Source organism: Haliotis rubra, unplaced genomic scaffold, assembly GCF_003918875.1.
Source record: "Haliotis rubra isolate DU_JTF1 unplaced genomic scaffold, ASM391887v1 Scf608, whole genome shotgun sequence".
Classification (NCBI taxonomy): domain Eukaryota; kingdom Metazoa; phylum Mollusca; class Gastropoda; order Lepetellida; family Haliotidae; genus Haliotis; species Haliotis rubra.
The window spans coordinates 571,590-598,937 of NW_025767311.1; the positions used below are offsets into that span (position 1 = coordinate 571,590).

A 27,348-nucleotide genomic window follows, 5' to 3' on the forward strand; every position below is an offset into this window, starting at 1 on the left:
TGGCGAACACAAATGAAGAGTATACGTAATATGGCGAACACAAATGAAGAGTGTACCAAGGTAATATGGCGAACACAAATGACGAATGTACCAAGGTATTATGCTGAACACAAATGACGAATGTACCAAGGTATTATGCTGAACACAAATGACGAATGCGCCAATGTTATTTTAAGAACACTGAAGACGAATGAGCCAATGAAATATTGAGAACACAATAGACGAATGCACAAAGGTAATAGGGTGAACACAGAAGACACGTATATAAATGTTGTGAATGTAATATGTAACACAAAACACAAATGGGCAAACGTTATTCGGTGGTCACAAGAGACAAGTCCATGGTAGAAGTCAGCATTGTACAGACTGTAAACAACTCGGGACTACAAAAACCTGGAACCAAATGCAGTACCTGGATAAACAATCCGGCACGATGACTATGAATTGGGTCCATATGCTGACTCGGGTCACAAGAATACTTAACCTATTGAAATATACTACCCATCAAAAGTTTAGACTCACTAGTGTAAATGTAGCCACTTACTTGTCCACTGTTCTAAAGTAGCTTTTTGCAAAATATTCCATACTGTTTAAAGGTACTGTTTAGTTATGAACTGGTGTATTGTAAAACATATTCGTAACATTGAAAAGATTATTGTCATGAGTTCAGTAAATGATTAAAATCTGTGAAAATTGGCGAATTCTTAACAAAACTTTACACCAAAACGCATCTGTTCACATGCACGACATTTGCTCATGCCTTTCGCAATTTGAAGCATCATCCTTGTGCAATTCATCTGCATAAGGTTTTCAGTTGGTTCCCCCAAGTTGGTGGAGAAATTCATCTTCGATGTAACCACATACATATACATAACATATAGTGAGTGCTTTAAGTGAGTCTAAACTTTTGATGGGTAGTATAGTAAAGCGTTCCCGAATTCAAAGCAAACGATTGTGTGAAGCTGTGTTGACCTGAAACGCCCGGTGCCAATGTCAAATCTGAATCTGGAAAATGTCATTACACCCTAACTAATGCGTAGATATAGGTACCTTGTGTTAGCCCACCTGAACATCGTCATTTGTCAGCTTTCATACTCTCAGTCGCAACACCAGATAAAGCTCAAATTGTTCAAGTATGAGTACAGTATTTCTAAAACATTTAGTTTTTCTAAAATCTCAGATGTCTATTGATTACCCAGCTATGGCCGGACATTCTCACATACCCGTGAATCCTGTTTAACAGCATTTCCCACAAACCCTGAACCCAAGAGGCCTACGAAGCATACATGTTATGAATATGATCACAGCTATGTATCTAGAAAGTGTTCACATAATTCCAAATTAAACATGGCCGCCGCGGCAGCCATATTGTCAATGTATTTTTTCCTCATTACACCGCCATGCCTGTACGTATCATTAACAAATGGCATTTACAGTACGTACGTGCTTTACCCAATAATACATTATATATGTTGCTGTGTATTGTGATATTTGATACTGGGACCACACCCCAGTCTAATCAACTCAACCTCATACTTCTATATGAGCTTCTCATCCTTCATTAACTACATCATCACTTGACAACAGTGTTGGAACCTACACGGAAACGCCGCTCCTAACTGTACTAAATGAGTTATTTGCCCATATTTCTTCTCACTTCCTACTCCAAGAAGTGGTTCCAATACAGCGGCTTACATTCAAGTTTAGGCCATATATAAAACTATTTTAGGTGTCCTTACCTGTGTTTTGCCTGTATAATGAAATATATTAATGTCACCTGAACAGCAGAGTTTAGTCGGGCTATAGTTTATCAATGTCAGACAATCGTGGAAGGGTGAATTGGCTAATACATATTGATTCCACTGACAAACCCAGTCTTGTATGAATGATTCAGACCTGTGGAGACAGTAATTTGTTCCGAGAATATCGTCTCAGTATTCTCCACCTCTCCACTCCATGTACAGAAGACCTGTCTTGCTGCTTCTATAGAGATAAAATACATACGAAGTAGGCTCTATGAATCAGGCCTCATTGCTGGTAAAAACATAACAAATAGAAAAGAGAAACTCAATAATTTATTTACAAAAACCTAAACCTATCCTAACCTAACAACCTAACCTAACCCCAAACCCTAACGAGACATGGCTCTGATTTCTGAGCCTATGTACAAAACAAATAAATATCTTAATTTCTTATGTAACCCAAAAACCCTATATACTTGGTCTGGATTACCAGGACTCAAGCAACTGAAATAAATGTCCTCACCCCTGGTGAACCAGTGGACTAAAGACAAGGAGTGCTGTGAAGCTACTCCCTTTATAGGGCTAGAGGCAGGCAGTGCATGTGCTGCACATGCCAGGCACAACCTGCCAGGTGTGTTGTGGCTATGCATATCAGCATAGCTGAGAACACACTAATAACCCATGTTATATTAACCCAACCCCAAATAGAACTTGAACTTTACCCGAAATATCCTAAACTACCACATGAGTATAAACAGAGTAATAAAATTGTTGCCAGAATTTGTATTTGTTTGTGTATAAGTGTGGAGACAGTAATTTATTCCGAGAATGTCTTCTCAGTATTCTCCACTTCTTCACTCCATGTACAGAAGACCCGTCTTGCTGCTTCTATGGAGATAAAATACATACGGTCATCAACATCTATTTCTGTAAATGTTCTAGTAACCATGGCAACTAAAGACATTGTGTACACTGTAATGGACACTGTCTTCATTTACGACAAGGCTCATTATTGATTGACCCAACAGAAAAATATTTACTCTAATGGTGTCTGGTCACTGATCTTTGAAGTATTGGGGTTCGAGGGTGGCTATGTGGCCTGACCCTGTCCAGGAATTTCAACAGGTCATGGTGCAGCTACAAGAAAAGCAAGCCAAGTGATCAGTTCACATTTTTATTATATATTTGTATATATACAGTCCGTACTCGTATCTATAAAGAACCGATAGTAAAAAACAATATATGCATATATACTGGAAGTATAATACTGGGGGTTTTCAAGTTGAATAACAACCTTATTTTCATCAGTGAAAAACAAAAGGAATACAACTTTTCAATTGTTAAGTGACGTCATGGCTATGAACATGACGCCATTGGATACTAGTAATAGGTTTCATTGCCTAGATACAGTTGATTTGGAGAAATCTGCACCAAATAATATTATTATTATGGGATATTTATATAGCGCACATATCCAGGCAACTAGTGCATGCTCAAGGCGCTGGTATTTTTTTTCCCTCAATCATTGGATGTCAATCTCAAGGGCACATCGTGTTAGCAGTCTCAACTCCTTGGGGAGTATACAACTCTTGCAGCCACTAGGTGCACCGAGCTATTGTGGCTTTCTCATCCTAACGAGGTACCCATTCACAGCCGGGTGGACAGGGACACATAGTCACAGTACTTTGTCCAAGTTCACTGCACTTTTCTGTACCCGCAACTAGGTGTTTGAATGTATTCATGTGGCCACCATCTGGTCATATACCAACGGATTCGTGGGTTCTATTAAGTGCACAGGGTTGTGTACTGTACACTAGGGGTTGTGACAACACTGAAAGAGTCTGCACACAAAGATGACTCCAAGGTTTTTACACCCGGTCACAGGTGGGCTTGATCCAGACACCTCAACCTCGCTGGATCACTTGCCTGGCGCTTTAGCCAGCTCGCCCATGGCACCCCAACGTCCAAGGTTTTAATGAAGAATGAAATATACTGGTATCCTATCCTGAGGTTTGACAAAGCCTTTACAACCAGCGGCTGCGTCTATGCCCCATCTATGTCAGATACAACATTGTTACTTAAGGAAACACACAACATTTGCGATTTGATGAAACGGACAATACAACACTTGTGATTAGATGAACCAGTTAAAACAACACTTACGATAAGATGAACGAGATAATATTACACTTTTAATTATGTGAAATAGACAATAATGTTTGGCTGGATAAACAGACACTATAACACTTCTGATTACACAAAACAGACTGTACAACACTAGTGATAAGATGAATGAGATAATATAACATTTGACAAGATGAAAAATATTTGGCTGGATAAACAGATAATATAACTCTTTTGACAAATTGATATAGACAATACAGCGCCTGTGATAAATTGAACCAGATAATATAACACGTTTGACAAGATGAAATAGACAATAATAGTTGGCTGTATAAACAAACATTATAACACTTGTGATAAGATGAAACAGACAATACATATCTGTTTGGATCAAACATACCATACACAACGTAGAATATACTTACTCCTGAATTCACCTGATGAAGGAGTAAGACAGCCATGAGTTCAGGTGAATTCACCTGATGAAGGAGTAAGACAGCCATGAGTTCAGGTGAATTCAATCGATGAAGGAGTAAGACAGCCATGAGTTCAGGTGAATTCACCTGATGAAGGAGTAAGACAGCCATGAGTTCAGGTGAATTCACCTGATGAAGGAGTAAGACAGCCATGAGTTCAGGTGAATTCACCTGATGAAGGAGTAAGACAGCCATGAGTTCAGGTGAATTCACCTGATGAAGAGGAGAGTAAGACAGCCATGAGTTCAGGTGAATTCACCTGATGAAGGAGTAAGACAGCCATGAGTTCAGGTGAATTCACCTGATGAAGGAGTAAGACAGCCATTTCAGGTGAATTCACCTGATGAAGGAGTAAGACAGCCATGAGTTCAGGTGAATTCACCTGATGAAGGAGAGTAAGACAGCCATGAGTTCAGGTGAATTCACCTGATGAAGGAGTAAGACAGCCATGAGTTCAGGTGAATTCAATCGATGAAGGAGTAAGACAGCCATGAGATCAGGCGAATTCACCTGATGAAGGAGTAAGACAGCCATGAGTTCAGGTGAATTCACCCGATGAAGGAGTAAGACAGCCATGAGTTCAGGTGAATTCACCTGATGAAGGAGTAAGACAGCCATGAGTTCAGGTGAATTCACCTGACGGAGGAGTAAGACAGCCATGAGTTCAGGTGAATTCACCTGATGAAGGAGTAAGACAGCCATGAGTTCAGGTGAATTCACCTGATGAAGGAGTAAGACAGCCATTTCAGGTGAATTCACCTGATGAAGGAGTAAGACAGCCATGAGTTCAGGTGAATTCACCTGATGAAGGAGTAAGACAGCCATGAGTTCAGGCGAATTCACCTGATGAAGGAGTAAGACAGCCATGAGTTCAGGTGAATTCACCTGATGAAGGAGTAAGACAGCCATGAGTTCAGGTGAATTCAATCGATGAAGGAGTAAGACAGCCATGAGATCAGGCGAATTCACCTGATGAAGGAGTAAGACAGCCATGAGTTCAGGTGAATTCACCTGATGAAGGAGTAAGACAGCCATGAGTTCAGGCGAATTCACCTGATGAAGGAGTAAGACAGCCATGAGTTCAGGTGAATTCACCTGATGAAGGAGTAAGACAGCCATGAGTTCAGGTGAATTCACCTGATGAAGGAGTAAGACAGCCATGAGTTCAGGTGAATTCACCTGATGAAGGAGTAAGACAGCCATGAGTTCAGGTGAATTCACCTGATGAAGGAGTAAGACAGCCATGAGTTCAGGTGAATTCACCTGATGAAGGAGTAAGACAGCCATGAGTTCAGGTGAATTCACCTGATGAAGGAGTAAGACAGCCATGAGTTCAGGCTGAATTCACCTGATGAAGGAGTAAGACAGCCATGAGTTCAGGTGAATTCACCTGATGAAGGAGTAAAGAGAGCCATGAGTTCAGGTGAAATTCACCTGATGAAGGAAATTCACCTGGAAGAAGGAGCCAGACAGTTTCAGGTGAATTCACCTGATGAAGGAGTAAGACAGCCATGAGTTCAGGTGAATTCACCTGATGAAGGAAATAAGACAACCATGAGTTCAGGTGAATTCACCTGATGAAGGAGTAAGACAGCCATGAGTTCAGGTGAATTCACCTGATGAAGGAGTAAGACAGCCATGAGTTCAGGCGAATTCACCTGATGAAGGAGTAAGACAGCCATGAGTTCAGGTGAATTCACCTGATGAAGGAGATAAGACAGCCATGAGTTCAGGTGAATTCACCTGATGAAGGAGTAAGACAGCCATGAGTTCAGGTGAATTCACCTGATGAAGGAGTAAGACAGCCATGAGTTCAGGTGAATTCACCTGATGAAGGAGTAAGACAGCCATGAGTTCAGGTGAATTCACCTGATGAAGGAGTAAGACAGCCATGAGTTCAGGTGAATTCACCTGATGAAGGAGTAAGACAGCCATGAGTTCAGGTGAATTCACCTGATGAAGGAGTAAGACAGCCATGAGTTCAGGTGAATTCACCTGATGAAGGAATAAGACAGCCATGAGTTCAGGTGAATTCACCTGATGAAGGAGTAAGACAGCCATGAGTTCAGGTGAATTCACCTGATGAAGGAGTAAGACAGCCATTTCAGGTGAATTCACCTGATGAAGGAGTAAGACAGCCATGAGTTCAGGTGAATTCACCTGATGAAGGAGTAAGAGAGCCATAAGTTCAGGTGAATTCACCTGATGAAGAAGAGTAAGACAGCCATGAGTTCAGGTGAATTCACCCGATGAAGGAGTAAGACAGAATTCACCTGATGAAGGAGTAAAATGAGTTCAGGTGAATTCACCTGATGAAGGAGTAAGACAGCCATGAGTTCAGGTGAATTCACCTGATGAAGGAGTAAGACAGCCATGAGTTCAGGTGAATTCACCTGACGGAGGAGTAAGACAGCCAAGAGTTCAGGTGAATTCACCTGATGAAGGAGTAAGACAGCCATGAGTTCAGGTGAATTCACCTGATGAAGGAGTAAGACAGCCATGAGTTCAGGTGAATTCACCTGATGAAGGAGTAAGACAGCCATGAGTTCAGGTGAATTCACCTGATGAAGGAGTAAGACAGCCATGAGTTCAGGTGAATTCACCTGATGAAGGAGTAAGACAGCCATGAGTTCAGGTGAATTCACCTGATGAAGGAGTAAGACAGCCATGAGTTCAGGTGAATTCACCTGACGGAGGAGTAAGACAGCCAAGAGTTCAGGTGAATTCACCTGATGAAGGAGTAAGAAGACAGCCATGAGTTCAGGTGAATTCACCTGATGAAGGAGTAAGACAGCCATGAGTTCGGGTGAATTCACCCGATGAAGGAGTAAGACAGCCATGAGTTCAGGTGAATTCACCTGATGAAGGAGTAAGACAGCCATGAGTTCAGGTGAATTCACCTGATGAAGGAGTAAGACAGCCATGAGTTCAGGTGAATTTACCTGATGAAGGAGTAAGACAGCCATGAGTTCAGGTGAATTCACCTGATGAAGGAGTAAGACAGCCAAGAGTTCAGGTGAATTCACCTGATGAAGGAGTAAGACAGCCATGAGTTCAGGTGAATTCACCTGATGGAGGAGTAAGACAGCCATGAGTTCAGGTGAATTCACCTGATGAAGGAGTAAGACAGCCATGAGTTCAGGTGAATTCACCCGATGAAGGAGTAAGACAGCCATGAGTTCAGGTGAATTCACCTGATGAAGGAGTAAGACAGCCATGAGTTCAGGTGAATTCACCTGATGAAGGAGTAAGATAGCCATGAGTTCAGGTGAATTCACCTGATGAAGGAGTAAGACAGCCATGAGTTCAGGTGAATTCACCTGATGAAGGAGTAAGACAGCCATGAGTTCAGTTCAGGTGAATTCACCTGATGAAGGAGTAAGACAGCCATGAGTTCAGGTGAATTCACCTGATGAAGGAGTAAGACAGCCATGAGTTCAGGTGAATTCACCTGATGAAGGAGTAAGACAGCCATGAGTTCAGGTGAATTCACCTGATGAAGGAGTAAGACAGCCATGAGTTCAGGTGAATTCACCTGATGAAGGAGTAAGACAGCCGTGAGTTCAGGTGAATTCACCTGATGAAGGAGTAAGACAGCCATGAGTTCAGGTGAATTCACCTGATGAAGGAGTAAGACAGCCATAAGTTCAGGTGAATTCACCTGATGAAGGAGTAAGACAAGCCATGAGTTCGGGTGAATTCACCTGACGGAGGAGTAAGATAGCCATGAGTTGAGGTGAATTCACCTGATGAAGGAGATAAGACAAGCCCATGAGTTCAGGTGAATTCACCCGATGAAGGAGTAAGACAGCCATGAGTTCAGGTGAATTCACCTGATGAAGGAGTAAGACAGCCATGAGTTCAGGTGAATTCACCTGATGAAGGAGTAAAGACAAGACAGCCATGAGTTCAGGTGAATTCACCTGATGAAGGAGTAAGATAGCCATGAGTTCAGGTGAATTCACCTGATGAAGGAGTAAGACAGCCATGAGTTCAGGTGAATTCACCTGATGAAGGAGTAAGACAGCCATGAGTTCAGGTGAATTCACCTGATGAAGGAGTAAAGACAGCCATGAGTTCAGGTGAATTCACCTGATGAAGGAGTAAGACAGCCATGAGTTCAGGTGAATTCACCTGATGAAGGAGTAAGACAGCCATGAGTTCAGGTGAATTCACCTGATGAAGGAGTAAGACAGCCATGAGTTCAGGTGAATTCACCTGATGAAGGAGTAAGACAGCCATGAGTTCAGGTGAATTCACCTGATGAAGGAGTAAGACAGCCATGAGTTCAGGTGAATTCACCTGATGAAGGAGTAAGACAGCCATGAGTTCAGGTGAATTCACCTGATGAAGGAGTAAGACAGCCATGAGTTCAGGTGAATTCACCTGATGAAGGAGTAAGATAGCCATAAGTTCAGGTGAATTCACCTGATGAAGGAGTGAGTATATTCTCCTTAACGTGTTCCTCGTAATAAAGAAGTTGACATCCATAAAGTTCTCTTCCTTATGTGTATCACTTCTAAATGCCATTCAAAGACCTTACCAAAATATACACAAAGAACTTAGTTAAGCACCCCTGACATATCTCACAACTGAATGCGTCCCGATCTTAACCCTTTGGAGCATATCTGGGACATGATTGGTCGTCATGTGCAACAAAGGGATCTCCTGTACAGAACCTGGCCCAATTGGAAGCTGCTTTATACGAGGAATGGCGTAGACTTCCCCTTCAGAGGATCAAGAGGCTGACAGGTGTATGAGGAGGAGAGTGCTGGCTGTCATACAGTCACAAGGAGGTTACACTCGGTATTGACCTTGAATCGTGTAAGACACACAAAATGACATTTTGAATGTTCACATTCACCAATAAATTCAACATTAAACATTCCAGGGCCATACTTGTACAGACATAGTTTTGTATGAAAATCAGTGTTTTCTTAAAAATGACCAATTATCATCATAAAATCAACACAGATTCCAATCATTATGTCGTTTTTTATGAGTCAAAGGATCATAAGCGCAAAAAACCTCCTTCGTGGTCACCACCACAAGTTTTATAGCATTGCAAAAATACAGGGGTGCTTAATTAAGTTCTTTGTGTATATATTTCAAAGCGTAGTCATGAATAAATGTCACCAATTTAAAGTGCCATATATCTAAAGAAAACTGTTTTCTGATGGTGACTTCTTGTCTGTCATTTCATTAGTCAGCCTAATTTGGTGAAAAATTGTTCTGAGTTGACCATTAACAGGATGTCCTCAGATTAATATTTTACATGAGCAAGAACTAACATCTGAGTTGAATGAGACTGCAATGCCCACTGGGTGTTCTAGCTAGAGGTTTGCTGTGCCTCCTGCATGCTGTTAGACTAATGCTTAGTCTCTGAATATATATAATTTTGATAGTAACAAACAAGCCCATTCATATTGAAAAGGAGCCCTAGAAGGACCAGACATTCAGAGACTAAGAACATCTGCATTGGGGCTACACGTGCTGGGGTCATTACCAATTAGAAGTCATATCATACAACCATCAGATAACGGTATAAGTGACAGGCATATTTATTGGCCATCGTGTTAAGCCCTGTCCTATCTCCAACATTTTACAGTTTGGAAACTTTCAGCCCACAATGTCACTTGGAGACTAGATGACCAAGGTGCAAGATCTATCTGGAACACCAACAAAATTATTTATGAATTTGAACTTATGTCTAAATTCAAAAGTTTCCATTTGTATAATATGCAAAGAGGATATTTTTGAAACAATCTGTTCAATAGAAGTGAAAAGACCTGCATCTGTCTTATACTTGAAGATGAGGAAATCTAGACTTGCTTCATTTAGCGCTTTAGCACTGCAGAGAGGGCTTGGCAGTAGGGAAAATAATGTGGTTCAGGGACTGTGAGACAGACTAGCATGTTGTATATAGAGCACATGGCTGCCACGTCACACAATCAGTCTTATTGAGAGCTTCTACTGACCACGTTCTGTAGAGTGGAGTTCATGGAAAACAGTCATCCATAACATCCCTTAGTACAACACAAATCTATTTCAACAACAGAATCATATATCACTTTGACACAAAGCACCTCCATACACCTACTAACACAGTAACTGCTTAATTGGGCACAGAAATATAATCATGTACTATATCATGGGTTCTAACTAAGCCTAACAATCAGTTTAAAATAAGGTTCCCGCCTTCCTAACGTCAGTGGTGTTCTTCTTGCTGACAACGTTTACTTCTTGTGCATAGTACCATGAACTTGGGGAATCCCCAAAGAAGGCACACACCATACTAAAAAACATGAGAACATACAGCAAGATACAGCTTAGAATTTACAATTACATCAATACAGATACCAAATATTGCTAAATATTTCTTTGAACACAAATATGCATTTATTTCATTCTTTCTTTCAAAAAAGTTGGACCCACATACATGTAATAAGAAGTAACAAAGGCTAATGGTTGTTTGATCGGTAGTCTACAAGTTGTTGAGTCAATGATAAAGCATATGATATGGATAACAACTTCTTGTTTATTGCATAGAGCCATGTTTCAGTGTAGATTCTTACACCATCTTCAATTATAGCTTGAAAATGGTGTAAGAATCTACACTGAAACATCTCTCTATGCCATAAACAAGAAGTTGTTATCCATAAAATTGTATGCTTTATTAAAGGCTAATGGGCCTTCAACATAGTCAAAAGATTAGATTGATTCCACAATCAGTATTTTCAAGTTTGCCCCACATTTGATATGTACTGTCACACAATCACCTATCATTATATCTGATATCACTCAATACAAAATAATATATTGCTACAGAATACTGCCCATGACTCCAGTTTCCGATGCAGCGAGTCACATTTAGTTAACTAAATGCCAAGATACAACACCCTGAACAACTTATACTCAGAATCCTTAAACATTGTACAGCTCATGTCCTCCACATTGTACACCTCAGATCTTGACAAAACCATGTCCTGAATATATTCTCGCATCTTGTACAGCTCATGACCTCCACATTGTACACCTCAGATCCTCAGATCTTGACAAAACCATGTCCTGAATATATTCTCACATTTTGTACAGCTCATGACCTCCACATTGTACACCTCAGATCCTCAGATCTTGTCAAAACCATGTCCTGAATATATTCTCACATTTTGTACAGCTCAAGACCTCAATATAATCATGTCTTGTACAGCTCCTGTTGTAAGTATTCTCACATCTTGCACAGCTCATGACCTCAATATAATCATGTCTTGTACAGCTCCTGTTGTAAGTATTCTCACATCTTGCACAGCTCATGACCTCAATATAATCATGTCTTGTACAGCTCCTGTTGTAAGTATTCTCACATCTTGAATGGCTTGTGTTCTCAATAATTTTATGTGTAGTGCAGAACAAACACAGTCACACATCCCAGGGTTCTGTGTCAGATCTGTCAAACTAATACTAACAGCCACACATGCCGCAGATTTTTATAACCCACTTGTCACCCCAACACTGTCAAACCCCCTAGAGCTGGGTCTAACCCACTTGTCACACCAACACTTATAGCCCCACCCTTAGAGCTGTGTATAACCCACTTGTCACCCCAACACTTACAGCCACACCCCCTAGGGCTGTCTATTACCCACTTGCCACACCAACACGTACAGCCACACACCCTTGAGATGTGTATAACCCACTTGTCACCCCAACACTTATAGCCCCACCCCTAGAGCTGTGTATAACCCACTTATCTCAATAACACTTACAGCCACACACCCCAGGACTGTCACACCAACACTTACAGCCACACACCCTAGAGCTGTGTATAACCCACTTGTCACACCAACACTTACAGCCACACACCCTAGAGCTGTGTATAACCCACTTGTCACACCAACACTTACAGCCACACACCCTAGAGCTGTGTATAACCCACTTGTCACCCCAACACTTACAACCACACACCCTAGAGCTGTGTATTACCCACTTGTCACATTAACACTTACAGCCACACACCCTTGAGATGTGTATAACCCACTTGTCACACTAACACTTACAGCCACACCCCTAGAGCTGTGTATAACCCACTTGTCACACCAACACTTACAGCCACACCCCCAAGAGCTGTGTATAACCCACTTGTCACTACAACACTTACAGCCACACACCCCAGGACTGTCACACCAACACTTACAGCCACACACCCTAGAGCTGTGTATAACCCACTTGTCACACCAACACTTACAGCCACACACCCTAGAGCTGTGTATTACCCACTTGTCACACCAACACTTACAGCCACACCCCCTAGAGCTGTGTATAACCCACTTGTCACCCCAACACTTACAACCACACACCCTAGAGCTGTGTATTACCCACTTGTCACATTAACACTTACAGCCACACACCCTTGAGATGTGTATAACCCACTTGTCACACTAACACTTACAGCCCCACCCCTAGAGCTGTGTATAACCCACTTGTCACACCAACACTTACAGCCACACCCCCAAGAGCTGTGTATAACCCACTTGTCACTACAACACTTACAGCCACACACCCCAGGACTGTCACACCAACACTTACAGCCACACACCCTAGAGCTGTGTATAACCCACTTGTCACCCCAACACTTACAGCCACACACCCTAGAGCTGTGTATTACCCACTTGTCACACCAACACTTACAGCCACACCCCCTAGAGCTGTGTATAACCCACTTGTCAAATTAACACTTACAGCCACACCCCTTTGAGATGTGTATAACCCACTTGTCACACCAACACTTACAGCCACACCCCCTAGAGCTGTGTACTACCCACTTGTCACACCAACACTTTTACATCCACCCCCCCCTAGAGCTGTGTATAACCCACTTGTCAAATTAACACTTACAGCCACACCCCCTTGAGATGTGTATAACCCACTTGTCACACCAACACTTACAGCCCCAACCCTAGAGCTGTGTATAACCCACTTATCTCAAAAACACTTACATCCACACCCCCTAGAGCTGTGTATTACCCACTTGTCACCCCAACACTTACAGCCACCCCACCTAGAGCTGTGTATTACCCACTTACACACCAACACTTACAACCACACACCCTAGAGCTGTGTATAACCCACTTGTCACACCAACACTTACATCCACACCCCTTAGAGCAGTCACACCGACACTCACACATTCCTTTTCAATGTATCATTCATCACGCCAACACCTCCGTACTCCCCAGCAGTGGAGCATCATCGGATCGTTGTGAAGCTGCTACGGCAACATCCACATTCAAATGTTCACTTGAATGTCCAGCTAGGCTTTGTCCGGCCTGGATTTGACCCCTTGACTCTTCTGGATGGGACTGACTCCGCTTCAGCAGTGACTGGAAACAGAATACAACATATCTATAGGGGTGAAACAGTATGCTCTTACCACGGTACGGTACGTATTGCGGTACAAGGCCTTTGGTCCATTTCAGTTTGGTATATGATAAGTTACTTCCAGAAAAATTGTGTCCGTCTAGCAAAGAAATGCATAGATTTTGAGAAAATGATTCCATTTCTAGACATTTTAGAAAAGGTTTAAAAAGGTTAATATAATGATGGTACAAAAACTGATAATACCGAATACATGAAGAGGCGAGGTGAAATGGGGTTTAATGTTGTACGTAAGAATATTCCGCTCATATGACGACGTGCATGGGTGTATATGTGTGGCTGCCTGTACTAGCCCAGAATTAATAGTTTTATACTTCTAGCTCACTGAGATACCATGCTGCAGTCATGCATGAATACTCCACTCAGACACACTGTACCCATTAATGCTGAGCGCCAGGCAGGGTCCAACAAGTACCATATTTTAACAGATCGAAACCTGCAACCTTTCGCTCTCCGGGCGGACACTCTAATCACTACACCATGTAGGTGGTCAAATACATGAATAATGATAGCAACATAGTTACATGAAATACCTCAGAAGATAACCATGGTCACAGCTTTGGGTGCCCTGTTATTCATCTACAAAACTTTATGAAAGGAGATTCAATCTAAGCCTGAGGGACCATTGTGAAAAGATTGGTAAGTTCTTGATGCCAAAACTGTGTCATGTGTAGGTATATACACTTAACAGGCATAATGTCTGCAGGTTCCCAAGTACCCAGTTTGGTACAATACCTTTTTGTGCGCCATTGCTTTAGCCAGCTGTATCCGTTGACGGATCTGTGTTTCGTCCGTCTCATCCATGATCTCTTCCTGCAAGAGCTCCTCTAGAACATCCTCTAGCGTGATGATCCCCACCACCTGCAGGGAGGACATAACAGGTCTATATCTCCACGGCTAGTATTATGGTAAACCTACACTACCCTCCAGGTCCATTCCCATGATTCTTGTGATCACAAATTTACTATCTTTGATATTTATTAATAGCTAATGATCAAACACTGACATGAGGGAAAGGTAAGGAAAGGGAGGTAACTCTTATCATATTGAAATCAAATGGACAAGAAGCGACCTTTCCATCAAAATGATTCTTGAATGCTTTCTGTTATTATGTCAAGTTTTCAATCATGAATTTCTTACAATCTAGTTCAGGATTGGTGTGACTAGATGCCATGTTCTTGTTATTGCCAACCCAGCATTGAGGCTGGTTTGTAACTTGCATTCTGATTGATATGTTAAGCCTAGAGGTATAGACAACCAAACTGGCAAATGGAAATCAAGGGTGGGTAAAACCATAGGAATGGATCCAGGGGTAGGATAAATTAGCCAAAATGAAAGCCGTACAGACATAGAGGATGCAACAACCCTTTATCAAACCATATATCTAACATAAACCTGATATTACCCCAACCTGTGAAGATCCGGGTTAGAATATTGATCTTCAGTAATCCATGCAACTAACGGGATCGGGTAGTCAGGATCGCTGACTTGGTTGACACATGTCATCGGTTCCCAGTTGCACAGATTGATGCTCATACTTTTGATCACTGGATTGTCAGGTCCAAACTTGATTATTTACAGACCGCCGCCATATAGCTGGAATATTGCTGAGAGTGGCGTAAAACTAAACTCACTGACTGACTCACTCACTGATATTACCCCATGCTTTTTTCCCTATAATGACGTGCCACTATGGGGACTTGGGGGGCACAATATATTTCTCAAACAACCTCTGCTGCTTGCTTGGTGACAGAAAACACCAGGACAATGGGTGAGGTGAGATGAAATAGGCTTTAACATTGTACTTGAGAATATTTCGCTCATAAATCAACGTGCATGCATGTGTATAAGTGGTTTTATAGTGCTAGCTCACTGAGATACCATGTCGCAGTTAAGCATGAATACACCACTCAGACACATTATACTGACTCCGAGCCGACCAGTCCTTGTTGTACCCATTAATGCCGAGGACCATTTAGGGACCAACAAGTACCATATTTTAACATATTTTGGTATGACGTGGCCTGGGTTCAAACCTGTGACCTTCAAAAATAATTACCATCATTTGTGTTTGTTATGTTAACATGTGTGTAAATCTAGATAGACGACATAGGGATAAGGAGGACATGGGGATCAGGAGGACATAGGGACAAGGAGGACATAGGGATAAGGAGGACACAGGGATAAAAAGGACATGGGGACAAGGAGGACATAGGGATAAGGAAGCAAGGCGATCAGGAGGACATAGGGATAAGAAGGACATAGGGATAAGGAGGACATAGGGATAAGTAGGACATGGGGATAAGGAGGACATAGGGATAAGGAGGACATGGGGATAAGGAGGACACAAGGGTCAGGAGGACATATGGATAAGAAGGACATAGGGATAAGGAGGACATAGGGATGAGTAGGACATGGGGATAAGGAGGACATAGGGATAAGGAGGACACAAGGGTCAAGAGGACATATGGATCAGGAGGACATATGGATAAGGAGGACATATGGATCAGAAGGACATATGGATCAGGACATGTGGATCAGGAGGACAGGAATCAGGAGGACATATGGATTAGGAGGACAGGGATCAGGAGGACATAAGGATAAGGAGGACATGGGGACAAGGGGACATAGGGACAAGGAGGACATAAGGGTCAGGAGGACATAGGGATAAGGAGGACATAGGGATAAGGAGGACATGGGGACAAGGAGGACATAGGGATAAGGAGGACATGTGGATAAGGAGGACATATGGATCAGAAGGACATGTGGATCAGGATGACAGGAATCAGGAGGACATATGGATTAGGAGGACAGGGATCAGGAGGACATGGGACAAGGAGGACATGGGGACAAGGGCATAGGGATAAGGACGACATGGGGACAAGGACATATGAATAAGGAGGACATATGGATCAGGAGGACATATGGATAAGGAGGACATATGGATAAGGAGGACATATGGATAAGGGGGACATGTGGATCAGGAGGACAGGAATCAGGAGGACATATGGATCAGGAGGACATATGGATCAGGAGGACATAGGGTTAAGGAGGACATAAGGGTCAGGAGGACATATGGATCTGGAGGACAGGGATCAGGAGGACATAGGGATAAGGAGGACAAGGGGACAAGGAGGACATATGGGATAAGGAGGACATATGGATCAGGAGGACAGGAATCAGGAGGACATATGGATCAGGAGGACATAGGGTTAAGGAGGACATAAGGATCAGGAGGACCTAGGGATAAGGAGGAAATATGGATCTAGAGGACAGGGATCAGGAGGACATAGGGATAAGGAGGACATTGGGGACAAGGAGGACATGGGGACAAGGAGGACATAGGGATAAGGAGGACATATGGATCAGGAGGACAGGAATCAGGAGGACATATGGATCAGGAGGACATAGGGTTAAGGAGGACATAAGGGTCAGGAGGACCTAGGGATAAGGAGGACATATGGATCAGGAGGACATAGGGTTAAGGAGGACATAAGGATCAGGAGGACATAGGGATAAGGAGGAATGGATCTAGGGACAGGGAGGAGGACATAGGGATAAGGAGGACATTGGGGACAAGGAGGACATGGGGACAAGGAGGACATAGGGATAAGGAGGACATATGGATCAGGAGGACAGGAATCAGGAGGACATATGGATCAGGAGGACATAGGGTTAAGGAGGACATAAGGGTCAGGAGGACCTAGGGATAAGGAGGACATATGGATTAGGAGGACAGGGATCAGGAGGACATAGGGATAAGGAGGACATTGGGGACAAGGAGGACATGGGGATAAGGAGGACATATGGATAAGGAGGACATATGGGTCAGGAGGACATAGGGATAAGGAGGACATGGGACAAGGAGGACATAGGGATAAGGAGGACATGGGGATAAGGAGGACATATGGATAAGGAGGACATGGGGACAAGGAGAACATGGGGGATCAGGAGGACATACGGATAAGGAGGACAGGTGATGTAGGAGGACATTGGCCATGAGTAAGGTATTAGGGAGGACATTGGGATGTAGGGGATGTGGTAGTAACAATCGGATAGAGGCGGACATATGGCATGAAGGACGGTGTACAGGAATGTAGGATGACAGAGTACATGTACAAACAGGACACAAGCAGGACATCAGGGATACAAGCACAACAAGGAGGACACAAGTAGTCGACACAAACAAAAAACAGAAGAAACAGGCATGACACTTTGGACACACTCACCTCCCCTACTTGCTGTGGACTGTCATGCTGTGGGTCATCTTGAGACTCTCCCAACAACGGGGTTACGTCATCAGTGTTGTCCTGCAGACCACGCAGTTGTCTCCCCTGATGGGATTTCTGCACTACAGCCAAGTGACCTGAAGATAGGCATGTAAAATTGTCGTTACTGGACATAAACTAGATGTGAGTATGTTCTCAGCTAATGAGCTAATGTTTTAAGAAGAAAAATGTTTCTTGAAGAAACCAAATACCAGTCAGGTAGTTTTTACATCTTTCAGTTTCAAGGCCTACAACATGTCACCTTTGCCAGTCTGGAAGAGATTGATGAGATCATGCAGAGGCTTAACATCATCAATAAAGATGACCGGGCGGAAGTACTGTGGGTCAAGCAAGAGGCTGCTGACCGGAACAGCATCATCTGGATCCAGCTTGATCAAGGTCTTCATCAGCAGCACAGCTTTGATCTGCGATCGAGACTCCTCATACACTGGTATTCGGGAGTGTCCGTGAAACAGGATCTACAAAAAGGAAACAAAAGAGAACTTATGGCTGTGATGAGTGAGTGAGTGAGTGAGTGAGTGAGTGAGTGAGTGAGTGAGTGAGTGAGTGAGTGAGTGAGTGAGTGAGTGAGTGAGTGAGTGAGTGAGTGAGTGAGTGAGTGAGTGAGTGAGTGTGAGTGAGTGAGTGAGTGAGTGAGTGAGTGAGTGAGTGAGTGAGTGAGAGTGAGTGAGGGAGTGAGTGAGTGAGTGAGTGAGTGAGTGAGTGAGTGAGTGAGTGAGTGAGTGAGTGAGTGAGTGAGTGAGTGAGTGAGTGAGTGAGTGAGTGAGTGAGTGAGTGAGTGAGTGAGTGAGTGAGTGAGTGAGTGAGTGAGTGAGTGAGTGAGTGAGTGAGTGAGTGAGTGAGTGAGTGAGTATTTTTTTACTAATCTTGTAGCACTATTCAAGCAATATCACAGCAGGGTACCCCCGAAATGGCTTCACACATTGTACCCACATATGGCAGTGAAAACATCACGACAGTCACTGGTCCATGGATGTGAAAACACCAGGTGTTCTACAAAAACAACCCACCTGTGTCATGGTGTTGTGGTCCATGCAGGCATTGGAGCTGATCATGAAGACATTGTCAATGTTCACCATGGCATCCTTTGCAGATTTACCCTTCAGGTCCAGAGCTCCCTGTTTTACTAAGAGAAGATATATTGAAAATGACATTATGTCGGACATGTGACAAGTTATCACAATTACTGTTACATGTGAATGATGATATGCTAAGATGATATACCCTGGCATACCTTAAACCTGACCTCCAACCCACCTTGATCATTAGGACTTCATCCGTTGTGAGATGTTCTTCATCCCCGGATCCATCCCCAGGTCCATGCAGGTCCACGAGGACCTTCAACTGTGCACGCCTGAAGAATGTGCTGTGGTTGCTGCCAAGGAGACAGTCCAGGAGCTTGGACAGCGGCCAGCTCACGATGAAGGACAGCCCCATCAGGATATATACTAACCTGGATAGGACAAACTGCGAGTCCTCAAGGAGATACAGTAGATTACATGCAACATATACTATGTAACACCAGATCAATATTGTCCTATGTTCAAGGAGATACAGTAGATTACATGCAATATATACTATAGAACACCAGATCAATATTGTCCTATGTTCAAGGAGATATATACTATATATTGCATGTAATCTACTGTAACACCAGGTCAATAGTGTCCTATGTTCAAGGACATACAGTAGATTACATGCAGTATATACTATATAACATCAGGTCAATATTGTCCTATGTTCAAGGAGATACAGTAGATTACATGCAATATATACTATATAACATCAAGTCAATATTGTCCAATGTTCAAGGAGATACAGTAGATTACATGCAATATATACTATATAACACCAGGTCTGTATTGTCCTATGTTCAAGGAGATACAGTAGATTACATGCAATATATACTATATAACATCAGGTCAATATTGTCCTATGTTCAAGGAGATACAGTAGATTACATGCAAGTGAGTGAGTGAGTGAGTGAGTGAGTGAGTGAGTGAGTGAGTGAGTGAGTGAGTGAGTGAGTGAGTGAGTGAGTGAGTGAGTGAGTGAGTGAGTGAGTATTTTTTTACTAATCTTGTAGCACTATTCAAGCAATATCACAGTAACACCAGGTCAATAGTGTCCTATGTTCAAGGACATACAGTAGATTACATGCAGTATATACTATATAACATCAGGTCAATATTGTCCTATGTTCAAGGAGATACAGTAGATTACATGCAATATATACTATATAACATCAAGTCAATATTGTCCAATGTTCAAGGAGATACAGTAGATTACATGCAATATATACTATATAACACCAGGTCTGTATTGTCCTATGTTCAAGGAGATACAGTAGATTACATGCAATATATACTATATAACATCAGGTCAATATTGTCCTATGTTCAAGGAGATACAGTAGATTACATGCAAGTGAGTGAGGAGTGAGTGAGTGAGTGAGTGAGTGAGTGAGTGAGTGAGTGAGTGAGTGAGTGAGTGAGTGAGTGAGTGAGTGAGTGAGTGACATCAAATCAATACATGCAGTATATACTATATAACACCAGGTCTGTATTGTCCTATGTTCAAGGAGATACAGTAGATTACATGCAATATATACTATATAACACCAGGTCAATATTGTCCTATGTTCAAGGAGATACAGTAGATTACATGCAGTATATACTATATAACACCAGGTCAATATTGTCCTATGTTCAAGGAGATACAGTAGATTACATGCAATATATACTATATAACACCAGGTCAATATTGTCCTATGTTCAAGGAGATACAGTAATACATGCAGTATATACTATATAACACCAGGTCTGTATTGTCCTATGTTCAAGGAGATACAGTAGATTACATGCAATATATACTATATAACACCAGGTCTGTATTGTCCTATGTTCAAGGAGATACAGTAGATTACATGCAATATATACTATATAACACCAGGTCAATATTGTCCTATGTTCAAGGAGATACAGTAAATGTAATACATGCAGTATATAATCGATCACACCAGGCTGATATTTCCTTTGTTGAAGCAGATACGGAGGATATACTCACGGAGCAAGAGTTGAGCCGATCGCCAAACCGAACCTTGTACACAGGGCCTGTGGCACAACTCTGAAACATGTATACAGACTTGGGGTATAATCTATAAATACTCTACATATACAACTGGACAAAGATATCAAAGTCTTAGGAGTGTGACATATATATCGACATGATTTGGCAACTACTGTGCATGATGTTAAGATCATGGAGTGGGACATGGGTGATGACTGAAATACAATTATCAATCTAAAACAACATTCACTGGGCACCATGCCCCCCACCAACACTAAAATGCAGTAGTTGGTCCTGTAAAGCAGGGCAGTCATGGGATGCAACCTTTCACTGATGCAAAACTTGCCTTTGAGAATTAACTGTTCCAGACATCTTTCATAGTACTGAAGGAGCATTCAAGGGCAAGGAGATAGCTGACAGTGATATATACTATAGATACAGAGTCTATGGGGTGAGTTAATGACCCCCCAACAGTCAGAGTTTGAGTCAATGAGTGTAAATCCAGAATGTGACCATCTTGCCTGGCTGGAGACTCAAACACAGATATACTACACACAATCACAACTCACTCTCCAAAGATGAGAACTGCAGTAACTGAGACACAAATGGCGATGACTGGGTCGGAGATACGGTCTAAGAAGATGGGCATAGCTTCAACGGCAGCAGCATTAGCCAGCAGCAGAGTCACCAGCAACAGATGATGTCGTTTTACAATGGGCAGTATCCTTCGAGCATACTTCTGTTCTCGCGTCGTGCCCCCGTCCTTCAGGATTTTGAGGGTCATCATGTCCAGTGACAGCAGGCCCATGGTCAGTCCTGACATCAGACCTGAATACAGAGGCCATTATACAGACTGTTAAGACTTGGCATGGATGGAATTACAGAAGGGGACTAAGGACCGTTCATAATTTATGGCAGAGAGAGAGAGGAGAGGGAGAGGGAGAGGGAGAGGAGAGGAGAGGGAGAGAGAGAGGGGGCCAGAGAGAGAGAGAGAGAGAGAGAGAGAGAGAGAGAGAGAGGATTTTTAAGTACTCAATTTTATATTTTAAAATTATGCTTAAAAAATATTTGAAGGGGAAGGGGGGATTCACTTTGTACATGACATGCAGGGGGGTCACTTATTTTGTACATAAATTTTAGGGGGGGTTCACATTGAACATGCCTCTCCATAAAAATCATCACGCACACACACACACACACACACACACATAAATTATGAACGGTCCTTAACAATAAATGCAATCATCTCCATCTTCCTACTAGTAGCTGCTAGTCTACAACCAAAGCTTGTTTCTATGTGAAAACTAGACTTTAATATAGGTTATTGGCATCAGGAAGACGTCTCATGTAGAGTTAGAATTCTGATATTCTGTGATAAAAATTATAACTCCAACATTCTGTGATAATGAATTAGAATCTGATTTTGAGTATTGTAACTTTTCTACTTACAACACAAAATTAATTGTTTCAATATTCAAATTCAGGGGCTCAGGGGCGTAGGAACGGTTTTCAGAGCGGGGGGCTAATTTATAAAAAGTATTGAAAATCAAAATGAAATTTTAGTTATGGTACGGTAGATATGGTTTTGTTCCTACGCCCCTGAATTTGAATATTGAAACAATTAGTTTCGTCTTGTAAGTAGATCTGAGATTTTAAACATGTTGGCAGCTCTTTACTAAACATATCAAATAGGAAGATTCCATTTGAAAACAAAGTTTTTCTTTATGAAGATTTGTCAAATAGGACAGCCATTATTACCCCAATCCCAGTACTGCTTATATCACTTTTCATTCAAGCACAATCCATCGGAAATATCTATTATGGGCAAAGATGTAGTCTGTCCCACAGACCTTGAAACAAACATATCCAAGAAGGCCCTGCAAGTCTAGATTATGTGGCAAGTTTAGATTATGTGGCAAGTTTAGATTATGTGGCAAGTTTAGATTTCCAGAGTTTCAAGTATGAAAAAAGTCTCAGGGCTCCTTTTCATTATACTGTATTTTTTTTATTATGAACTGTTTTTTTCTGTAAATATGTTTTTTTTTTCTGTAAATATGTTCATTTCAGAGACTAGTTGTTAGTCCAGCAAAGATGTAAAATTCTGAATCCATAGTAGACCTATACAGCATTAATTTTTAATTTTCTTTTATTTAATGCTGCAGCCAACAATATTCAAGCTATGTGACCTTGACCTGTAAGTTGGTTTAGACCAGACAAACCAGTGGCTGACATTATTAATGAGCACCTACCCACCATATCACAAAATTGGACCATCCATCCATTAATCTCTTTCCACAAATATTTCTTGATAAGGACCAGTAATAATTGGGGCAGTGACAAATTTATTACCTGGGAACCCAACCACAGTTACCCGGCCAGACCCAGGGCAATGCTTTACACAGAGGCCCAGATAAGCTGCCTATCCGGGTAAAATACGGATAGAAACTTTTCAATTACGCATTGAAAAATAATTGTTGCGTACCAATTACGCATTTAAAATGTTAGATACGCAAAAAGTTTAAAACAAATGCATATGGAATATATTTATAAAAATCGCTTGCGTAATGAAAAAGACATCGATTGCTATCCAGTTGTACTGTAAGTATAGGACTAGTGTTGTACTGTCAGTATAGGATGAGTGATTTTTTATGAAATCATTTCCCCTATATTTAAGTTGGTTTTGATTAGGTATGACATAAGGCAGAACATACCTGCTTAGTAAACTTACTCAATGACGTAATACTTAGGTGAGTAAAGTGACTGAAATACGCACATATTTGAAAGCAGTGGGTAACGGAAAATGAAATACCCACTCAATATTCATAATACCTACTCCAAAAAAATACATTGGGTACAGTACCCACATGAGCTAAATCTTATCTGGAGCTCTGTTACACAGACCTTTTCAATTACACTCATAAACTGGATGTACATTATCCTCATCCAAATCAGATGGCGTATTGTTTTGAGGATAATTGATCTATATTTTTAAAACAATGCACAGTGAGGGTGGAATAGTCATAATTATTTGCCCAGATTTATGTTCACTAAACCTTTATTTTTATTCCAACTGTTCAACAAAGTCAGAAATGGATGCATATGAACATATCATCAACTTGTAGTGTATATCCATTGTTTATAGTTACCACTATCATACAATGTAAACAGGGCTATACATGGGTCCATGTGGTCTTGCAGGTACCAGGGTCCTACTGCGGATCCACCCTACCTGGGTACTTGTTAAATATACATTTTGATTCAAACTATAGATTTGTGAACGCTAGAAGTGTATCTACCCAAATCTGCAGGGTTCGTTTTAACATTCTGCAATCAAGTTTTAGCAGTACCCTGTGGCACAGCCCGACTTTTCTTGGCCCGAGTTTTAGGCACTTCCTATTACCTGTCCCTGTGAACACAATATTATAGCCCAGTCTCATAGACTAACAACTAGTCTCTGAAATCAACATATTTTACAGAAAAAAACAACACTTCATAATAAAAAAATAAAATATAATGAAAAGGAGCCCTGAGACTTTCTTCATTTTCAGAATCTGTGGAAATCTAGACTTGCCACATATTCTAGACTTGCATGGACTTTGTTTTGGATATAATTGTTTCAGGGTCTGTAGGACAGACTACCCAGTCTCACTACTGGGCATATATCTCTGCAGTATAAGGTGTCAGGGGGGTCTTATTGCTGATTATCAGTGAGCAGGCATGCGGGATTTCAGTGGAGGCACGACAATACATTATAGTTAATAAATTACCACTTAACATCTACTGCTGGTTAATTACTAAACATATTTCTCTTGGACCTCTCAACCAAAGCGAGAAGTACACAAATCACTGTTCAAGTCGCGGCCTGTCAGCTGACGGGATGGTCGCAACTGCTATCACTCTACCTGCAGTGAGCACCAGAGCAACGTAGATGGCCAGGTACACCCAGAACATGTTGTCATGGAAGGTGAGGCGCGCCTCGGGGATCGTGTACAACGTCCCATTACACAAGACACCCTCCTCCAGCTCGGTGCAATTTATAAACATCGCCATGCTGGAGTGACACGGTTAGAGTTACCTCCCCTTGTTCCGGTGTTCTTTGCGAGATTGTAGTGGCGCTTCCATTACTTTAACCGCCTCTCGATCAGCCAACAGTGGCTTGGATATCGGTCTCTTTTTGACTGACCTGACGGAAGTAGAGTAGCAGGATATAGTCATTACTTTTATATAAAAATACTCACATGCACGTAATCATGTTGTTGTGACGATATGTGAAATATGTAGTTACCTTACTTCTGTTACAATTAAACGTATTGAACACTAATCTGTGACTGGGTGACTACTTTAAGGAAATTGGCTCATTGAACCCCAGATTAAGATGAAATTAAAACTACATTTTTGAAAGGTAAATTTGTGTCCAGAATAAAAAATAACTTTATAGATTTTCAACATAAGATGCCTGGGATACGCATCAACATTTGTCTATTAAGCTAAAATCAGTTCTTCAAATTTCTATAAGTAAGTTTATTAAGTGAAGCTCTCGTGAAAACGGGTGTATTGAACTGTGCACACACCACACACCCTTTCTCCAAAAGCTGTATCTGCCCATGCATTTTATTTGACTAGATTGTTAGTTCTGGGGTACTAGTGGTGATTTCATGGGACTTGTATGTAGTCAGTTTGAGTATGCAGTCCATGTAGTTGGGTTAGATGGAGCGGGAATTCTGAAAATGAGTGAGAAAAGCAACCTTTTATACAATATTAATTAATATTAAAGTAAGAGCTCCTACCCACCAATGATTTATATATGTATTGTACATATATTAATAATTGAATTACATGTTTCTGTAAACTGTATTCATATCGACAAATGATATTGGCTCTGATATCAATGTTACCGTGTTCATTTGATATTTTGCAATAGTACAATGTTGATTAACATAAAATCTACATGTAAATATACATGTGATTTGATCATTATCACATTTTGTCCAAAGAAGCACAACGTGTTTTAGTTTATTTATTGGAGAAATGTCAACTAGGATACACGGTGGTTGTTCGATCTCAGTGGCCGACGGGAGATGACTCTTAAGATCCTCGGTGTTGTCGTATCTGCCTTTACTTTCACCTCAAGCCCTAAATATCAACCTCTATCCACCATCCGAATTACCTAAAACGGCCTTGAACTCGGGGTCAAATCATGGGAGGCTGGAGTCAATACCATGTGCAGTGTGCCAATAAAAGTTTCTTTGCAACAATATACAATGTCAGATCTTTCATTTAAGCTAAAATGGAAGCCAATTTGAGGCGGGCACTATTAGTCTACATCCCATGATTATTCTTTCGGTTCATGGTAAACGCGGGGGGCTTAACTGAACAGTGATCTGAGGCCTGCTGGTGGGAACTGTCTCTTCCCCGTTCAGCTACTTGAAGTTCACTTCCGTCACGGACGGGGCCCAAGGATGTGTAGCAGAAGTAACGCCATCTGTTGTCGGTGTAAGCAGAGATATGGTCTCTGGTGTCAGGTAATGTCCATCTGACACACAGAAGGGGTGAAATGTTGCTGCATATATCCAACGGACGTATTTTTCAGACGAGAGGAAATAGGTGACCTTATAGACCGCCTTGGATGGAATATATCTGATAAAAATAATGTACTGAAGTGTAGAATGGGCCAAGCCCATACAGTTACGTTGATGTGTATGTGTTGCCATGTCTCTAGCGGTGCGGTCACGTGAAAATTTCATTGACTGCGACTGGTTGTTTCTGAACAACTCCAGTTTGACAACACTTCACACCATTCGTAACTACTCGCCTCTTTCCGTGACCTGCAAGAAGACTCCAAAACGCCACCCAGCTAACATTACAAATGAGCACATTATCCACGGGGTGCAGTGTCTCATTACACACCTTTGTGACCTGTTCAACAAAATGATAAAATTTCGACTTCGTACACAAAGCAACCAGTATATCCTTATTTTCAAGGTTCTCAGTTACAGGGATAAATAGGTAAGGTGATAGGAGATGCCCTCGCCTACACCCTCGTTCGCAAGACATTTGTGGATTACACTAAGACCTGCTAAATATCAACAGCCCTATGCGTAGAGGGTTTTCAAAGAGAGGGTGTGCACATACAAAACATGACTTGGCCGAGTTAAAATGTATGGAGTGGGGAGGAAAACGTGAAGGGATGGGGTGCATTGAGGCGTGTCCGCT

General features: G+C 41.8%; 1 protein-coding gene across 4 annotated transcripts; it reads right to left on the bottom strand.

The window, feature by feature from the left end:
• Positions 1-9,843: 9,843 nt before the first annotated feature.
• On the bottom strand, positions 9,844-25,186 carry LOC124255745 (DUF21 domain-containing protein At4g33700-like). 4 transcript variants are annotated; one of them, XR_006892746.1, is made up of 10 exons: positions 25,038-25,186; positions 21,705-21,963; positions 21,133-21,192; positions 19,324-19,519; positions 19,077-19,184; positions 18,308-18,524; positions 18,007-18,143; positions 14,513-14,638; positions 13,450-13,722; positions 9,861-12,068 (listed from the first exon to the last, which is right to left on the bottom strand). XR_006892746.1 is itself a non-coding variant. In XM_046689650.1 (9 exons), the coding sequence occupies exons 1-9, from the start codon at positions 25,183-25,185 to the stop codon at positions 13,552-13,554; spliced, it is 1,422 nt and encodes a 473-aa protein (XP_046545606.1). In that variant the 5' UTR covers position 25,186; the 3' UTR covers positions 13,266-13,551. The 4 variants fall into 4 exon arrangements, 1 of the variants encoding a protein (XP_046545606.1); XM_046689650.1 differs by lacking the exon at positions 9,861-12,068 and having other exon boundaries at positions 13,266-13,722; XR_006892748.1 differs by lacking the exons at positions 13,450-13,722; positions 14,513-14,638; positions 18,007-18,143; ... (4 more) ...; positions 21,705-21,963; positions 25,038-25,186 and adding an exon at positions 12,155-13,182 and having other exon boundaries at positions 9,844-11,967.
• Between the last annotated feature and the right edge of the window lie 2,162 nt (positions 25,187-27,348).

What these genes read in the sequence shown, in the direction of transcription:
- LOC124255745 (XM_046689650.1), bottom strand. Translation starts at nt 25,185, where the DNA reads ATGGCGATGTTTATAAATTGCACCGAGCTGGAGGAGGGTGTCTTGTGT. An exon ending in ATGAAGTCCTAATGATCAAG is followed by an intron (nt 19,185 to 19,323) that starts GTGGGTTGGAGG and finishes TTAGTAAAACAG; the next exon opens with GGAGCTCTGGACCTGAAGGG. An exon ending in TCTCTTCCAGACTGGCAAAG is followed by an intron (nt 18,144 to 18,307) that starts GTGACATGTTGT and finishes GCCTATCTTCAG; the next exon opens with GTCACTTGGCTGTAGTGCAG.